At 31.1% G+C, this 13,079-nt stretch overlaps 1 protein-coding gene across 1 annotated transcript in view; it reads right to left on the bottom strand.

Moving 5' to 3' along the window:
• SI (sucrase-isomaltase) overlaps positions 1-13,079 on the bottom strand; it is an 88,479-nt gene that overhangs the window by 27,835 nt on the left and 47,565 nt on the right. The window contains exons 28-34 of the mRNA XM_072807955.1: positions 12,605-12,773; positions 10,078-10,174; positions 9,864-9,976; positions 9,655-9,780; positions 8,067-8,195; positions 7,002-7,112; positions 5,015-5,077 (exon numbers count right to left, since the gene is read on the bottom strand). Of these exons, the coding sequence (XP_072664056.1) occupies positions 5,015-5,077; positions 7,002-7,112; positions 8,067-8,195; positions 9,655-9,780; positions 9,864-9,976; positions 10,078-10,174; positions 12,605-12,773 (808 nt within the window). The remainder of the gene's footprint in view (positions 1-5,014; positions 5,078-7,001; positions 7,113-8,066; positions 8,196-9,654; positions 9,781-9,863; positions 9,977-10,077; positions 10,175-12,604; positions 12,774-13,079) is intronic.

The raw sequence follows: 13,079 nt of genomic DNA on the forward strand, positions 1-13,079 counted from the left end.
TAAAGAACTTATAAACTCAACTCCCAATAAACAAAAAATTCAGTCAAGAGATGAGCAGAATATATGAACAGACATTTCTCTAAAGAAGACATACAAATGGTCAACAGACACATCAAAAATGCTCGATGTTATTTGGCATCAGGGAAATACAAATCAAAATCACAATGAGATTCCACCTCACCCCAGTCAGAATGACTAAAATGAATAATTAGAAAATGACAGATGTTGGCAAGGATGCAGAAAAAGGGGAGCTCTCTTACACTGTTGGTGGGAATGCAAACTGGTACAGCGCTTTGGAAAACAGTATGGAGGTTCCTTAAAAATTAAAAATAAAGTTATCAGAGGATAGCTCAGCGGCTGCACTACTAAATATTTATCCAAAGGATACAAACATAGTGATTCGAATGGGTACACGTACCCCAACATTTGTAGCAGCAATATCCACAATAGTCAAAATATAGAAAGAGCCCAGATGTCCATTGACAGATGAACACACAAAGAAAATGTGTTATATGCAACTGATGAATCACTAAGTTCTACCTCTGAAACTAATAAAGAAAAACACATGTCATAGATACTTTAGAGCCGATATAATGATATACTTCAATATATCATTTTGCTTGATAATTACTTTATTCATAAGGAAAGAGGCTCAATGGGTTTATAATCAACAAATATTTTCTCTGCTAGATTGTAATTTCTCCTCTAAATTATAATAAAAAATAAGTACAAAACATAAAACCATGTTTTGTTTAACTTCTATTGTTGTCCTCTTTCCACAATTCATGCATTTTTCTATTTGCTTTATTCACTTAGGTGGCTGTTTTATTCCTTTAATACAAATCATTAATTATATCCAAAACTTTCGTCAAATACATATGATCCAAGATTCTCTATACCTTCTCTGTTAGAGTATCCCAAGGGATTCTACATAAACCACTGTAAATTGAAGGGGTCTTCCAAATTTATATGAAGAAGCCATGCCTTCCTCTCCATTACTCTTGTGCTAATATTACACAAGAGTAATGGGTAGAACTGCAGTTGAGATAAAACCCTATTTTTCCCAAATAACATTGTTCAGTAATCCTTTGGCTCAACTCTAGAAACAATTTAGTAAGTTTTAAGTAAGTATTTCTTTCTAATTTTTCACACATGGACCTGTATGACTTACTGATTACAGTAACTGACCTAAACTATTGACTGCCAACTATGAAGTTTCACTGATTTTGTTCTATTGTCTTGATATTTTTTCTTTCATTTATTTTTGGACTAATTTTTATCATTTCCTTTTTTCTGTTAGTTTAGGGTTTAGTTTGCTCTTCTCAGAGTTCCTGGAGGTGTATAGTTAGGTTGTTTATTTGATATGTTCTTTACTGTGGGTATTTATTATTATAAACTTCCCTCTTGCCACATCTTATAACTTTTGGTGTGTGGGATATTCAATTTTGTTTGTCTTAACAAATTTTATAATTTCCCTTTCAATTTCTTTTCTCACTGGCTGTTCAAAAGTGCGCTCTTCAATTTCTGCATATTTGTGAATTTTCCAATTTTCCTTTGGATATTGATTTCAGCTTCATTCCATTGTGGTCAGAAAACATACTTGGTATAATTTGACCATTCTTAAATTTAAGACTTAAAACCAGTCTTACTTTGCAATCTAATATGTGATATATCCTGGAAAATATTGCATGTGTTCTTAGGTAAAATGTTCTGCAGCTCTTAGGTAGAATGTCCTGTAAATGTCTATTAAGTCCATATGCTCTATACTGTTGTTTAAGTCCACTTTCTCTCTCTCTCTCTCTCTCTTTTTTAAAGATTTTATTTATTTACTTGACAGAGTGAGATAGAGAGCACAAGCAAGGGAATCGGTGGCAGAGGGAGAGGGGAAAGGAGGTTCCATGCCAAGCAAGGAGCCTAATGTAGGCTCACTCCTAGAACCTCAGGATCATGACCTGAGCCAAAGGCAGATGCTTAACAGACTGAGCCACTCAGGCACCCTTAGACTCCTGATTTTCTGTCTGCTTGTTCCATCCATTATTGAAGACGTATTAAAGTATCCTACTATTATTGTACCACTGTGTACTTCTCCTTCAGTTCTGTCAATGTTTGTTACATATATTTAAGTGCTCAGATGTTGAGTGCCTATATATTCACAATTGTTCTGTCTTCTTGATGAATTGAACCTATTGTCATTCATCATGTCCCTATTCATCTCCTGTGACAGTTTTTCACTTAAAATCTATTTTTTTCTGATATGAGTATATCCACCCTTGCTCTCTTTTGGTTGCCATTTGTCTAGAGTATCTTTTTTTCACATTTCTTCACTTTCTGCCTATAAAAAAAAACTATGAGAGGCTAGTATGAATAATTAAACACCAGCAAACTGAATAACTTAGAAGAAATGGATAAATTCCTAGAATCATAAAACCTAATAAAACCGAATCGTGATGAAATAGATACCTAAAAAGACCAATTCTTTGTAAGGAGATTGAATCAGTAATCAAAAACCTCTTAAAGAAGAGCCCAGGACCAAATGATTACATTGGAAATTGTACTAAACACATAAGGAAGAATTAATGCCAATCCTTCCAAATTTATCCCCCCAAAACTGAAACGGTTAGAATGCTTCCAAACCCATTTGAAAAGGCCAGCATAACTCTCATACAAAAGTCAAAGATATCACAAGAAAAAGAAAAACTACAGAATAATACCCCTTATGACTACAAATGCAAACATCCTCAACAAAATACTAGAGAACCATATTCAGCAGCATATTAAAAAGTTCATACACATGAACAAGCAGAATTTGTTCAATGCAAGGATTGTTCAACATATGAAAATCAATTAATGTGACATACCACATTAACAGAATGACTATAAAAATCACATGATCATCTGAAAAAGTATTGCAGAAAAAGGTACTTGAAAAAATTCAACACCCTTTCATGATAAAAACTCTTAAAAAATTAGGAAAAGAAGGAAATACCTCAACATAATAAAGATCATTCAGTAAACACCCCCAGCTAATATCATACTTATTCAGAAAAAAATGGAGTTTTTTCTCTCTCTCACACACAGTTAGAATTATTAAATTAAAGTTGTAGAAAGTAAAACCAACATGCAAAAATCAGTAGCATGTTTATACACCAACATGAACTATCAAAAAAGTAAATTAGGAAAATATAATCCAATTTACAACAGCAACACAAATAATACTTATGAATAAAAGCAAGGAGGTGGGAGACTTGTACACTGAAAACTACAAAACACTGCTTAAAGATAATGAAAAAGACTCAAACATATAGAAAGGTAGTCTAAGTTAATGGATTAGAAGAATTAATATTATGAAAAATTTCTGTACTACCCAAAGCAATCTGTAGATTCAAAGCAACCTCTATCAAAATTCCAATGGCATCTTTTATAGAAATATAAAAACAATTCTGCAATTTATGGAACTACAAAAACCCTGAATAGCCAAAATCATCTTGAGAAAGTAGAACAAAGCTGGAGGCATCACATACCTTGATTTCAAAATATACTTCAAAGCCACAGTAATTAATATAATACCAGCATAAAAATAGATATATAGATTAGTGGCAGAGAATAGAGAGCACAGAAATCAATCCATACATATATAGTCAATTGATTGACAAGAATTCCAAAAATACACAATGGAGAAAGGATAGTCTCTTCAAAAAATGGTGCAGAAGAATGAAACTGGGCCCTTATCTCACATCATACATAAAAATCAGTTCAAAATGGAGTAAAGACATGTAACACATGAAACTGAAAAACTTTCAGGAGAAAACAAAGGGGAAAAGCTTCATGACATTGGTCTTGGCAAATATTTTACCCATATGACACCAAAACACAGGCAACAAAAGCAAAAGTAAACAGGTGACTACATCAAACAAAAAACTTCTGCACAACAAAGGAAACAAACAACAAAGTGAAAGGCAACCTACAGAGCAAGATAAAATATTTAAACACCATATATCAGATAAAGTGTGAATCTCCAAATTATATAAGAAAGTCCTACACTCAATAGGAGAAGAAGAAAGAAAATAAAAAAGAAAGAAATGAAGAAGAAGAAGAAAGAAAGAAAAAAAGAAAGAAAGAAAGAAAGAAAGAAAGAAAGAAAGAAAAAAGAAAGAAAGAAAGAAAGAAAGAAAGAAAGAAAGAAAGAAAGAAGAAAGGAGAAATATAAAAAAAAGAAAGGAGAAATAAAGAAGAAGAAAGAAAAAGAAAGAAGAAAGAAAGAAAGAAAGAAAGAAAGAAAGAAAGAAAGAAAGAGAAAGAGAAAGAAAGAAAGAAAGAAAGAAAGAAAGAAAGAAAGAAAGAAAAGAAGAAAGAAAGAAGGGAATGAAGGAAGGAAGGAAGGAAGGAAGGAAGGAAGGAAGGAAGGAAGGGAGAGAGAGAGAAGGAGAGAGAAAGAAAGAAAAAAGAAAGAAAGAAAAGAAAGAAAGAAAGAAAGAAAGAAAGAAAGAAAGAAAGAAAGAAAAAGAAAGAAAGAAAGAAGATAGAAAGAGAAATCAAGAAGAAAGAAAGAAAAGAATGCTAATAACCTGTTAAATTATGGTCAAAGACTTGAATAGACATTTCTCTAAAGAACACATGCAAATGGCCAACAGGTAGATGAAAAAATACCCAAATTCACTTATAATCAAGGAAATGCAAAACCACAATGAGATATCACTTCACACCTATTATCATGGGCTATTATCCAAAAAACAAACACAATAAGTTTTGGAAAGGCTATGGAGAAATTGGAATCCTGTGCACTGTTGGAAGTGCACAAGGGAATGCAAAGTGGTGCAGCCACTTAGGAAAACAGCATGGATATTCCTCCAAAAATTAAGAATAGAAATACCATACAATTTAAATATGGCCTGGTATAGATCATTTAAAAGTAAGTAATCTACTTTTTTTTTAAGAAAATATTCAAATTGAATTATTGGTCAAAGTGATCGTTAAGTCCAAGCGCTGAATTGTAGTTGATCATTGTAAAACTTACATTCACAGCTTCATCTTCAGTTAGACTCTCATCTATTGTTATATTGGGCAAATCTGGCCAAACCTACAGAGAAAGAAAAATGGGAAAATAGTTGAAAATAAATTCAGCACGATATGACTATGTTGTAAATAAAGTATAATAGAGTTTTGGAAGCATATTATTATACCAAAGATGCCCAGGTCAGTAATTCCTTCAATTGTTTTTTTCAGTTTGTGTTTTGGTAAATGTATCATTTGCAAACTATTCCCATTTCCAGATTAATTTCCTCTTTAACATCACAAATAGGAAATAGAATCCCAATCTTTGTAGTAGTTACTTTAAAACCAATGCATGTAACCAAAAGTTCTAGTCAAGAACTAATATGAAGGCATATACTAAATTTAATTTAATGTGGTATATTAAAACTGTTTCTTTTTTTTTTTTTAATTTTTATTATTCATGATAGTCACACACAGAGAGAGAGAGAGAGAGGCAGAGACATAGGCAGAGGGAGAAGCAGGCTCCATGCACCGGGAGCCTGACGTGGGATTCGATCCCGGGTTTCCAGGATCGCGCCCTGGGCCAGAGGCAGGCGCTAAACCGCTGCGCCACCCAGGGATCCCTAAAACTGTTTCTATAATAAAACCGTTTCTATAATTATTCCAGTATTAAAATCTAAAAATAATAAATATATTTTTATTTAAAAGGAATTGAAATTTGAGTTGGATAATGCCATGCTGAGGCAAATATTTTCTTAGTTTTCACAATTAGTACTAAATACTCCTCTCTCACCCTCCCTACCTTCATCTCTGTTTCCATGCCTACCAATGTGTTCTGCTACCTCAACCACAAACACACAACTTGAACCCACATTCAATCATGCTAAAAGCTCTGAGAATTTGAATCTGTGAAGTAAAAGTTAGATAGTTCCATATAGAAAAAAATCTAGATAATTCCGAAGGACTAATTACCTACAAAGCATTAGTTGCTGATGTAGTATAGTACTCTAAAGGAATGGAACAGAAGACAGAAAACTGAGAAAAATGTACAGATATATTGAATGGGAAGAAAATAGGAAGAAAAAAAACAACCCTTTCTGTGGCCAACATGCCATGCCCTATACTTGCATGTTTCTTAAATGTTATGATTCCTCATTAAGTTTATTGTATGATGTTTTCTATTTTATTTTTAACTTTTCGTTTTGAAATATTTTCAGACTTACAGAAAGCTACAAAAATTGTAACTAGAGTTCTATTTCCTTCATTGTTTCTACTAATGTTAACATATTTATAACCTCTCTACAATTATTAAAACCAAGAAATCGGCATTCATACAATATTATTAAGTAATCTAAAGGCCATATTTGAATTTCACCACTTTTATCACTAGTGTGCTATTTTTGGTCCAGGATTTAAAAAAAAAAAAATATTTTACATTGCAATTCATTGTGTTTCCCGTTACAGAAATCTGTTTTTGTTTTTCATTCTAGCTAGAATTAATGGATTTTTTGTTTACTCTTTTATATATAACCAAATTTAGGATATTTCTGTATTAATATACCCGTCTAAATATTTTTGCTTAAAAGTAATTCAATAAATTATATTCCTTGTTCAAGTCAGGAATATAAGTATAGCCCTTGAAAACATTGTCTCTTTTATTAATGAAAGATGTACAAACATTTAAATGACTTGCAGTGTAGAATAATGAACAACCATCTTATTAATGTTAATTTTATAGTAAAATACAAGACATTCTAAGAAATGCAATAAAAGACAATTTAAAGATGAAACAAATAGTATTTAGACATATGAACTATACAAATTCACTGTTTCTAATAATTTTAATTGAAATCAGAATACGTATTATTTTATTAGCTATTAAATCATTACATTTCTGTATTCTGTATCTCTCCCTCTGAATATGTCAACAGGTTTTTTTCTTACTCAATAGAAACTTTCAATGAAATAACATTTTATGCTTATTTTATCTCAAGATATCAATTCAGTACCTTCGCCCAACAAATATCATTGGTGTTAGGCCATTTGACAAAAACATCTTTCTCCTGTCCTCTTTCAAATGCGGAGTAATACTTTGTTTCATTTCCTGAAATTGCTGGATCCTAAAATTAAAATGAAAGACACACCAGGTAACTCTGGAATAAAGTATAGTCACTCGAGTCACTGTTATGAAACAAATTTTCCACAATTACATTATCATTTTACTGTGTTCTCACATAGACTGACAAATAGACAGACAGTATACACTTCAATGTTCTAGCTAGATTGTCCTCTAAATCCCATAGAAGGAAATTTTAAGAACTTTTGAAAATGTATTTGTTATGATTTCAAGAAAGATTGCTAGTATTTTTCATTTTGTTTTTATTTCTACCAGTGGGATTACTGCCTGCCTAGCTTGCTTCCTGTAAGATATTGATAAAATATTCTCCCCACTGAATCACTAACTTGAAGTCAAATTTTTAAACATGACCAACATAAGAAGTAGTCCCATAGAATGATTTGAGAATTGTATAGAAATGGAAAAATCCATCATTACTTTGTGATAGCTTCTATAAACTGATACTAGTTTGCAGCTCCAATGATTATTAGACAATAGCATGCCTTTGACTTCCAGATTCAATCTTAAATCTCTAAGGATATACCAAAATGTAAAGGTAGCCTGGTAGTGGCCCATGTAAATAAAAATGTTAAAGGAAGAATTTAAAGTAATAGTCTTATAAAATAAAATAAAATAAAATAAAATAAAATAAAATAAAATAAAATAAAATAATAAACAATAATAAAATAAAATATAATAAAATAAAATAAAATAAATAAATAATAAAATAAAATAATAAAATAAAAAATAATAAAATAATAAAATAAAATAAAATAATAAAATAAAATAAAATAAATAAAATAAATAATAAAATAAAATAAAATAAAATAAAATAATAAAATAAAATAAATAAAGGTCTTCTATTTTGAAACACCTCCCTCCCACCTCATTCTAAGAGAGAAATTTTAAGGAAATCAAGATAATAAGTCTCAGAAAAATATAAAATATAAATACTGACCAGGATAATAATGTATCTCATTCCTTCCTGTCTTATTTTGTCAACAAACGCAGGAAGGTCACGGAAGTTTTCATCAATTGTAAAGTCTAGTTGCCTTTCCATGTAATCAATGTCTGTATACTGAACATCCTAAAACATATGAAGAATATAGTAGTGGGGTAAGAATCACAGGAGTCAGTGCATCTCTTTCTGTCATCTTATAAAAGTAATAGCACTATGAAATTTTAAATGCTTTTTCACTTAATCCTAAAGAGAATTAAGTAAGTAACACAAGGTTCAACAAAAAAAACCTAACATATAAAATGCAAAATAGTCCATGAACAAGTTCATATAAATGTTGCTTATTAACAGTACACTTAACAATTTTCATTTCTAAAAATTCCTTCAGATCAGTACCTTTTGTTATGTACTTCCCAAAGGAAATAGGAAGACACAGGAGTAAAGGATTTACGAGGCAATGAAATTACAATAAATGGCAATTTGGAATTTTGTACAACATATACAGAAATAGATGCTGTTCTATTTCCAGAAACATAAAGGCAAGAGGGGAATATTTCAAATAATTCTAACATTGCCAGAGGGAAAGGAAAAAGTATTAGCAAATCCACTAAGATTCTTTTATTATCTACTGAAATCTTTTTAGAATGATAGCCCAAGCTTAAATAAGCAAAATATTGCTTACAAATAGTTACTAACAAATATGCTTAAACTAATAAATGTTTGAATTCTATCATGACATCTTTAATTTAGACCTAAATAACAAAATTTTAAATTATTTTCTGTTAATAGACATTAATTCAATTTCTTCTTCTAGGTGTTATAAAACTACAGCTGGTAGAGTGGACCCAATTGATAATGGAAAAAACTCCCTTTTTATAAAAAATTTTCACTTGCATATTTCTGTATCATCTACCTATACAATTAATTTCCTCATAATGTATTCAGGGATCATATACTTGATTTTAATACATGTACCAAAGTCTTATAATGAGGCCCTTATTCTTCTTTGAGTGAGTACTTATATACCAAGCATTCTGGATTTCACTGTTTAAGTGCTCCCAGAAAGACACCTGGTATTCCTTAATCTTTCTAAAAAATAAAATCACAGGGATGATTGTTTCTAGAGACTCGATAATATTTAGTTTACTGAAGAGTTCTGTGTTCTAACATTCACCTATTCCAGGGCAAAAATCATTCAGTTTCATCTCCAATGTCTTCTCCATAATTTGTCACATAAGTTGATGAAGTAGGTTTCTGTGGAGTCTTGTTCTCATATAAAGAAAATATGGGAAATATATCTGACTCTTAGGCAACTCAAAGTTTGTGAGAGAAAACCAAGTGCACAATGTCTTATTTAGTACAACTGAGGGTCATGGACTAGAGAGAAAGGAGAAAAAGGAATGGTATTATCCCTTTTCCTTCATCTAATAAAGACACTTTATAAAAATCTCATAACTAAGTCATTAGATGCTACAAAAAAACTAAGTATCAATTATTGCCAAATGCTTAATTTTAAAGTCTATTTATTTACTTCATTTTGCTCTAATAGATAACACATTTAACACTGTTTTAAAACTAATATACATACATAGGGGATCTGAGCAGCCACCATCTCATCATATACTTGCTGAACTTGTGAAGTATTTCTGTACCCATAACGACATATTTGGAATCCCAAAGCCCAGTAAGGTGGCATGACTGGTCGGCCAATTACCTTTGGAGAAAAAAAAATTATTTGTGAACTAAGAGAGTTACTCTATTTTACAAAGAAAACTTTAAAAAATTATATAATCATACTTCATGGTATTGCTTTGTTGCAACTTCTGGAGTTGGGCCCAAAAACATATAAAAGTCCAAGATTCCTCCAATCACACGGTAAGTTAGAGCAGGAGTTGGCTGAAATGTAACATCTGGAAATTCAAAATATGATTACATGTTTATTTACATATAAGATATTAGTTTACTAAAGAGTCACATAAAATATGAGAATTTCAACAAATGATTGTTTTACCCATTGCATTGCTGTTAAGTAATAAAACTCCATGAGCATAGCCTTCGTCTTCCAGAGCCATGTAATAGGGATGAAATCCATAGGAATTAAGTTTATACTAAAATAAAAAATTAAACATAATATAAATATTTAATAAGAGCATAATATTTAAAAATAGCATATGAGTTTTGTCAAAGTAATATTTAAATTAATCATAAGATTGAGCCTATATGAATTTAAAGTTCCTCTTTGTACACAAAACTATGCTTAAATTAAAATAAATATATTTCCTTTAGAAAATAATCTCTATTATTTGAACCATTACTGCTTTAGAGCATACAAATTCATGTACAGATTTGTAATTCTGTACATGAAAATTCATGTAACCCACAAATACTGTCACATTAACTGATGTAAAAACCATTAGGGTAGTTGGGTTTCCTTCAACAGGTATATCTTATCTATAAATTGGAACTTCATTTTTGAAGTTTCATTTTGAAATTTCCTAGAAATAATTAAAATGATGAAAGTATTCAAACTTACAAATAACTTATATGGTAATACCTATGTTTATTTTTATGATAATATTTTAAATGATAATATCTTGTTTATATAATAGTTTACAAAACATTTAATTTCATTCTCAGCTAGATCTTTTCACTTTTCAGTATAAAAAATTTATACTCAGGGTCATGAAATGAATTGTCAAAAGTCACAAAACCTTTAAGTTAATGATCCCTAATCAAACTGACATCTTTAGGGGCACGAGGGTGGCTCAGTCAGTTAAGTCTCCAACTCTTGATTTCAACTCAGGTCAATCTCAGGGCCATGAGATCGAGGCTCGAGTGGGCTTGTGATTCTCTCTCTACTTTCTCTCTCTACTCCCCTGCCCCACCCCCATAACTCTTGCTTGTGTTCTGTCTCTAAAAAGAAAGAAAGAAAGAAGAAGAAAGAAAGAAAGAAAAGAAAGAAAGAAAGAAAGAAAGAAAGAAAGAAAGAAGAAAGAAAGAAAGAAAGAAAGAAAGAAAGAAAGAAAGAAAGAAAGAAAGAAAGAAAAAGAAAGAAAGAAAGAGAAAGAAGAAAGAAAGAAAGAAAAAAAGAAAGAAAGAAAGAGAGAGAGAGAGAGAAAGAAAGAAAGAAAGAAAGAAAGAAAGAAGAAAGAAAAGAAAGAAAGAAAGAAGAAAGAAAAGAAAGAAAGAAAGAAAGAAAGAAAGAAAGAAAGAAAGAAAGAAAGAAAGAAAGAAAGAAAGAAAGAAAGAAAGAAAGAAAGAAAGAAACCTCTTTGATTCACACTGTATCCCAGTAATTAACATGTGAAAGATTTATATATTGGGAATCAAGATGATATTAAACTAATAATGCCAATACTTAGGTTGCATAGTTTTTAAAAATACATTTTTAACATATTGTATTTATTTATTCATGAGAGACACAGAGAGAGAGAGGCAGAGACATAGGCAGAGGGAGAAGCAGGTTCCATGCAGGAAGCTCAATGTAGGACTTGATCCTGTGACTCTGGGATCACTTCCTGAGCCAAAGGCAAATGGTCAACCACTGAGCTACCCAGGCATCCCTAAAAAAATACATTTTGTAAAACATACTGTCAAGTTGATACAAATAAAAACAGCCTTTATAAACTAAGTTTGAATTAAGCTGTTTAAGCACCTCACAATAAGTGTTTGCAATAGTATACACATTTATGTATTTATTTTTAAAGATTTTCTGTATTTATTTGAGAAAGACAGAGATAATAAGTGAAAGTGAGGGAGAACACAAGCAGAAAAGAGAAGTAGTCTCCCCACTGAACAGGGAGCCCTATGTGGGGCTCAATCGCAGGAATCATGAACTGAAGGCAGAGCTTAACAGACTGAACTACCCAGGCACCCCAGTACACTTAAAATCTCATACTGAATATATCCTTTAGATCAAATAATGTGTGAAAAATGGAAATGAGCTAGTATGTTTTATTAAAACATGTTTTTTTCATGATATGGTTAGAAAAATTACAGTTAATATCAGCTGTGCAATGCATTAAATATTCATGAAATGTATTCCATTAATAAGACAAAACATTGGGAAAAGTGACATGAGTATATAAAAACATTTTCTACAGATGTAACTAATAGTATGGCCTCATAAAAATGCACATGTAGCTGGGTATCATAAAGGAAAATGTTAGCATCAAATCAGTATCAAAGGAGTAAAAAAAAAAAATCAAAGACAACTCTAGTCAATTACTAAAAGCTGAGAGTTAAAGTAGATTTGGCAGGGGATTCTGAATCTGAATATTTTGTTCGACATAGTTGAGAGGATAAGGGATGGGTTGCACCTCACTTTTCACTGTAATCAAGGATGTTATCCATCCAGTCCTCTGCCTTCACCTGTAATTTATTGTGGCTTTTTTGTTTGCTTTTTAGAAAATCACAGTAGCAAATCTGGGGCCCCCTTGTCATTACTTCATTACTGAAGTCTAGGCCTACAGAGAAGTTGCTGAGATCCTAATCATGGTCTTAACTGCCTCATGGAGTGGTCAAATATTGATACCTACACCAGGGGGTTGGTCTCTTGTGAACATTCCCCAGGTATTCCAGTTCAGGTCTCTCTTAAATGCTGTATGTTCCACTTCCCCAAAACCATATATATATTCTGATGGCAGGCGAGTAGATATTTGAATAAACTGGTCATTAAAAGCAAATCCTGGCAGCTGAGAATCCCAACTGAAAAGAAAAGAATACAATTCTAATCCTGAAAATATATACAAATTAGCACTACAAATACTTGGTAATTCTTTCTTAGGTTATCTGAAAAGCAGTAATATTTTTCTCTATATACCTTATTGTTGTACTGAAACCCCAAATGACAAGAACTATCCCACTACATTTTTCTTTTGACTAAGTTAGAGAATATCTAAAGTATGTTTCATTTATTAAACATTATTAATAAAATAAATTATATGATGAATATGATATGTTTATCTTTAGATATATATTGCTTTAAAAATAAAATTAATATTAGTATAACTA

This window comes from Canis lupus, chromosome 31, assembly GCF_048164855.1.
Source record: "Canis lupus baileyi chromosome 31, mCanLup2.hap1, whole genome shotgun sequence".
NCBI lineage: Eukaryota > Metazoa > Chordata > Mammalia > Carnivora > Canidae > Canis > Canis lupus.